The sequence below is a fragment of the Hipposideros armiger genome, unplaced genomic scaffold, assembly GCF_001890085.2.
Source record: "Hipposideros armiger isolate ML-2016 unplaced genomic scaffold, ASM189008v1 scaffold_21, whole genome shotgun sequence".
Classification (NCBI taxonomy): domain Eukaryota; kingdom Metazoa; phylum Chordata; class Mammalia; order Chiroptera; family Hipposideridae; genus Hipposideros; species Hipposideros armiger.
The window spans coordinates 1,388,886-1,395,414 of NW_017731371.1; the positions used below are offsets into that span (position 1 = coordinate 1,388,886).

Sequence of the window (6,529 nt, forward strand, 5' to 3'; positions counted from 1 at the left end):
CCTTCCCCCTGCCTATTGACAGATCCCTCTGTTGTGCATCAGACGGGCTTTGTCCCATCACAGGCATCCAGGCCTTGGAAGGAGCCACCAATTAAACCTCTTGAGCCGGGAAAATCTGAAGCCACTTTGGTGTGTCTGTTCTGATTAGGCAGGATGAGAGGACTCCCATCACCCTGCAGGCCCCGCTCCCTGGTCTCAATTTTCTCTCTTGCCTCCACCAGGTGCGAGAGGTGTGAGAGGAGCTTCACACAGGCCACTCAGCTGAGCCGACACCAGCGGATGCCCAATGAGTGCAAGCCAATAACCGAGAGCCCAGAATCAATCGAAGTGGATTAACTGATTGACTGGTTGGAATTAAACTGCAAGGAAAGTCATGATTAAATGTCACGGACACTTAAGCAAAACCAAAGATTTCCTCTGAGCAACTTTCAATCAGTTCCAGAAAACCAAAAGCAGTAATAAAATAAGTAAGATGTTAAGAGATATTGATCCTGGCGTGGAAGTCAGACCAGGAAAGAGATTATTTATTTATGACTAGGGATGAAACTTATTTCAGTGGACGACTGACCTGGGATGGGCAACATTTCCAGTCCCACCATGTATTTGCTTTGTTTCTAAAAAGCTTTTTTAAACTGTTATTTAATACCAAAGGGAGGAATCGTATGGGTTCTTCTGCCCACAGTTGTGACTGAGAATGCACAGGGACTTGTTTCTCATTGCACCTTTTTTTAGTAGCATGATTCAAGGGAACCCATTGTAAAGCCCTTCTTCCTGCTGTTTCGGTTTGGCCTGGCCTGGCATGTGCTGCCCCAGCAGGAGCACAGAAGCAGAAGTGACAGCCTTCCCTCTGTTGGCGCCATCTTGAGCCCCACGGGCATCGCATTTCTGTGTTGTCCACGTTCATGTCTCATGCACTTTCCACGTGGCTCCTTCCATCTAACAGCCTGGTCTTGATGCAGAAGATCCTGGAAGAGGAAGAAAATCATTTAAATTTCAAAATTCATGGAAAAAAAAAAGAAAGGGGGACTTTGTCCTGTCAGGATTTCAAANTGTAAAGATGCGCAACCCTAAACTATACGCCTTGGGCAGCTTCCAAATAGATGCCCCAAATGGCTCAGTACCCAAATTGACCCACCCACCCAGGGACCAGGAGGCCTCCACAGGACATTCAGAGGCCAGGCCAGACTGAGCCTGCCACGTCTTCCAGTTTCTAAAACCTTTTGCTGAGATGTGGTTTTTGAAGGCAGATCAAGATTATTGCCATCTAGAGAAGGCTGGAGAAGATTTGGCCTTACGAGATCAGCGTTTCATACCAGGTTTTGCCTCACACCCTGATTGGCTGAAATCTCACTGAGAGCTTCCATCCCTCCCCCCCCCCCAAGCTCAAGGTAGATCATGGCGTGTGGGGTAGCTAACGTGGCTGTAGCCTTAGAATTTCTAAGGTAAAGGAGCATGTAGGAAAATAAATATTAAGGATCATATTGAAGCTCTTGGCTTTCCGTTTGTACTGTGAGACTGGAAGTCATGGAGAACAAAGAGCAAAACAAGACATCATTTCAGGTAACAGTAATTGCCAAGCACTTCGTTGAAAAGAAGAAGGAAAGAAGGGAGGAAGGAAGGAAGGAAGGGAGGGAGGGAGGGAGGGAGGGAGGGAGGAAGTTGACAGTTTAAAACTTATTCTTTGTAGTGAGGACTCCTAGCTTCTTCTCTATTACTAACCGTAATCTCTCAAGATTTCAGGGCGGCTTCTGTGCCTGGGCAGTCCAGAACTTTCCATAGAAGAGGTTCTTCTCTTCACCTGTTAGAAGCAGGGGGAATACTGATGGCTACATTTTTGCCTTAAGTATAGACAGTTTGGTTCAGTTTAAAAAAGATCAAAGGCTATTCCAGAGAGCATCTAATATTTTAACAAGATCTAGGGAAAATTAAAGCAAATAAAAAAAGCACATCAGTCAATATGCATTGAGCACATCATAGGTCTGAAGCCCTGTGCAGTTTGGTTTGATCCAAGAAGTATTTTGTGACAGGCCATAGAGGCGCAGAAAGAAAGCTTGAGGTTTTCTGTGGAACAGAACTTGACATGGTTTGTGTCTCTGTCGGTGTCCAATAGTAATTGTTAAGCAAACTCAACCTATAATCCAGCAAGCCATCACAATAAGTGAAGAATGACCTCAAATCTCAAAGGAAATTCAGTCTAATGAAGATGCCCATACTGATAGAAAGTTGGGGACTTTCTCTTTGCTGAGCTATTCGGGTGACTTTCCACTTCACGGTTCCTGTGATGTTTTCCTTCAAGGCTGTGATGTCACCACAATGAGGATGAGCTTGAGTGTAAGAGCATTTCTTTACTCCAAGCTCATTACTTGCATCTCTCTTTCTTACTCGGCTCCACTGCATGAAGTGCAGGATTCAAGGTACCCAGATCGAGTCACTCATCTGAGATTGTGGTTCAGGGTTAATTAAATGTCACCCCAGCTGACGTCTGGCTCTAACCTGCCAGAACCGAGGTATTTGCATTGAGTCTGTCCTTCTGATGAGTTTTATTAAGCTATGAAAATAACTTGTGCAGCAAGTTTTTCAAAATTAAAGACGATGAACCTAGCACTGATGTCCTTCCTTTATTTATTTATTTTTAATATTTTTACATCTAGCTCTCTTTCCTTCCTCAGTTATACAAATTGTGTTCCTATGATTCCCAATCCACACAAATATTATTTCCAGGAGCCTAGTTCTGCATGTGTTTTTACTCTCCCTTAGTGTGCAGATGGCACTAGAGATGATTTTTCAGTGATAATCTCAGGCCACCTATAGATCAGACTTAGTAAATTCTCAGATTATGACAACCAATTGTTCCATGAGTGTAAATATCTGTGAGACATTAAGGGAAATACTTGAGAAAAATGTAGCTTTCCTCTTAATGTCTGTGTCCAACCTGGATGTTTAAACATTCCACATACACATACACTTTGGCCTTTTATGAAGCTCTAGACTTCCCACTTTTGAATTTTTTATCTTCTAATATACAAGATTAGAAATACAAAAGTATGATCCAGTAAATGGTATTTCTCATAATTGTTCAAGCTATTCTGCTCTCATTGAAATTGATCCTAGAGCTTCACCATAAAAAAAAGGAATATAATAATTTGAAAGTTTGTCAAGCAGTGAAAGGTAGTATATTTTGACACACTAATCCAGTAACTAATCAGTTTTCTAATAAACAATCAACGATTCACTAACATGTCATCAGCACTTCGCAAGCTCCGGAGAGGGGCTGAGCTGCCCATGGCCGTTAATGAATACACCAAAAATCATTAGCTGATCAATACTTCTGAGTTATTTTCATTGAGCTGATAGGTCTGATACATTAAAGCTGACATTCTACATTTGTCAAGATCACAGTGCAGTTTTTAACAGTGGAACAGGCTGCTAAAAATATTCCCTGAAAGACAATCAAAGAAACACAACTTTGTCATCTTGACACACTCAGCTGGCACAGGAGCCCTGAAAAATCCAAGTGTGATAGTCAGGCTCCCACCTCCCAACAGTAAAAAATATGCAAGGCTCTCCAGATTGGATAGATATGTCCTGTTTTTATAGGTGATTATTCCCGTGGCAAGGGACTTTGTATAATTTACTAAAAAGAAGAAAGAGGGGACTGCTCACCAAATAACAAGACACATGGCACATGATAGGGTATTGCAGACTTTCTCCTGATGGCATTTGCCACAGTCCCAATAGTGCAGGGACCTAGGACCAAAGGTTGTGTTATTTAAAAGAGGGACCATTGTCTATAGCTTTTCTGAATATCCTTCCCTTCAAAGGTTTGAAGAGAGGATGTTAAGGGGATGGCTAAAATGGCTGCTGTGCCCTATAGGGCGCTTGGCCAGTGCCCCAGGCAGCTTGCCACAGTTCATATGTGTGTGTGTGTGTGTGTGTGTACATGCTCATAGACAACCAGCTAGGAACAATCACCATAGAAAAACTAGAGGCCACCGTTAGATTTGTGGGTGTGTGTGTTTGTTGTAGATTGAGTAGCCATTTAGCTAGCATGTGTTGTGCAGGAGATAGGTCGGGCCCAGGATTTCTAGATTGCAATCTTTTGTTTTTAAGTTAAGAAGAGGAGATAATTCTTCAAGTGTGAAACCAGTTTTCTCTTCATCAGACACGGTGGCCTGTAATTATGGCTTACAAGTACATTACATTATTTCACTGTACTTTCTGGAGAGGTAAACTTCTTGAAACACACAACATTGGTTTTTCTGAGCCCCCTACCCCACCCCAAACATTGTTTTAACTCTGAGCTTGGTTCGGCTGTGATACTATAACTTTTCCGCAAAAGCAACCACCCACATCCACCCACGTAGTCACTGCAAACTAATGCATCGCTTCCTCTAGTTTCCAAATTCAGAGATGATTGTTCCTCAGCTGCTGTGCTGAGTGGAGTAGAATTCCTGGTTTTAAATTAGCAGCAGGTGAAATTCTATTTGTCATCAATTTCTCTTTGGGGTTACAGAGCAGAAAACTGCAGACAAGCTGCTGCTTTGATGGCTCACTCCTAAAAATCTCTTTTTGTTCTTTATCTATTTGAACTGACAGTGATCAGAGCTGCAGCAGGACAGGGCTCTCTGGAGAAATCACCTTCCCCCTGCCTATTGACAGATCCCTCTGTTGTGCATCAGACGGGCTTTGTCCCATCACAGGCATCCAGGCCTTGGAAGGAGCCACCAATTAAACCTCTTGAGCCGGGAAAATCTGAAGCCACTTTGGTGTGTCTGTTCTGATTAGGCAGGATGAGAGGACTCCCATCACCCTGCAGGCCCCGCTCCCTGGTCTCAATTTTCTCTCTTGCCTCCACCAGGTGCGAGAGGTGTGAGAGGAGCTTCACACAGGCCACTCAGCTGAGCCGACACCAGCGGATGCCCAATGAGTGCAAGCCAATAACCGAGAGCCCAGAATCAATCGAAGTGGATTAACTGATTGACTGGTTGGAATTAAACTGCAAGGAAAGTCATGATTAAATGTCACGGACACTTAAGCAAAACCAAAGATTTCCTCTGAGCAACTTTCAATCAGTTCCAGAAAACCAAAAGCAGTAATAAAATAAGTAAGATGTTAAGAGATATTGATCCTGGCGTGGAAGTCAGACCAGGAAAGAGATTATTTATTTATGACTAGGGATGAAACTTATTTCAGTGGACGACTGACCTGGGATGGGCAACATTTCCAGTCCCACCATGTATTTGCTTTGTTTCTAAAAAGCTTTTTTAAACTGTTATTTAATACCAAAGGGAGGAATCGTATGGGTTCTTCTGCCCACAGTTGTGACTGAGAATGCACAGGGACTTGTTTCTCATTGCACCTTTTTTTAGTAGCATGATTCAAGGGAACCCATTGTAAAGCCCTTCTTCCTGCTGTTTCGGTTTGGCCTGGCCTGGCATGTGCTGCCCCAGCAGGAGCACAGAAGCAGAAGTGACAGCCTTCCCTCTGTTGGCGCCATCTTGAGCCCCACGGGCATCGCATTTCTGTGTTGTCCACGTTCATGTCTCATGCACTTTCCACATGGCTCCTTCCATCCAACAGCCTGGTCTTGATGCAGAAGATCCTGGAAGAGGAAGAAAATCATTTAAATTTCAAAATTCATGGAAAAAAAAAAGAAAGGGGGACTTTGTCCTGTCAGGATTTCAAAAACATGTGCAATGTACGGAACTTCATGATACAGTATATTGCCCCGAAGCAGCTAGTTGAGACAATTTTGTTTTCAATAACATTTTAGCTTAAACGAAACAAAAAAAAAACAAAAATAAAAGTACTTCGGTATGAGGCTGAATATAAGGTAGTAGGCTTCAAGTAATTTTTTTGTTGTGTCTGTGAAAGTGTTGACAATGTGAACAAAAATAGTGCCAACCCCCGCTGTCAAGGCCCTTTTAGGCAGTTTCATCTTCCTTCCTCATCCAGGTGAAGCCTGGGAGGCCCTCCTGATAGGGAAGCATTTTTTCAAATATAGTTGAAAGTAACTGAGACAAGGAAACCTTGAGCTGGAGGAGTCATGGAGAGGGTTGAGGTTAGAAAAGACTGCCCGGGAACAGCTACTTTTATCCATAGGAATTACCATTTCGTATCCTATGGCCCGTAATAATGTTCTTCTCTCAACACTGATCCATTGAAAGAAAGGGATTATGTACACAATTTCACTGTTCTTTGATGAGTGCTAAGAAAGTGAGTTTAACTTCATCGAGCCTATGGTAATTTAAAAATGATGCTCAATAAAATTGGGTCACATTACATGCCATGATTCAACTTCATGAAAAAAGATGGCTCCTGTACTCTTGCCTATTAGCTCACAGCAGCGTCTCAGAGACCAAGTCCTACCTTGATGGCCAGTGTGGCTAAAGCTGAACAATTTTACCTAGAGTGCTTAACAGCAGCAATCGCTGTACAGTGTTTGGTTACCTGATAACAGGACATAGCCTTTTAAGAACTCCTTGTCTTTCAGTCCTCCCATTGTCTTGCCTCAACAAAAATATGAGAC

The 6,529-nt window shown here is 42.9% G+C and overlaps 1 protein-coding gene across 1 annotated transcript in view; it reads left to right on the forward strand.

Annotated features, from left to right (window-relative positions):
* PRDM6 (PR/SET domain 6) overlaps positions 1 to 1,035 on the forward strand; it is a 104,100-nt gene extending 103,065 nt beyond the window's left edge. The window contains exon 8 of the mRNA XM_019635305.1: positions 222 to 1,035. Within this exon, the coding sequence (XP_019490850.1) occupies positions 222 to 336 (115 nt within the window). The 3' untranslated portion in view covers positions 337 to 1,035. The remainder of the gene's footprint in view (positions 1 to 221) is intronic.
* Positions 1,036 to 6,529: the final 5,494 nt, after the last annotated feature.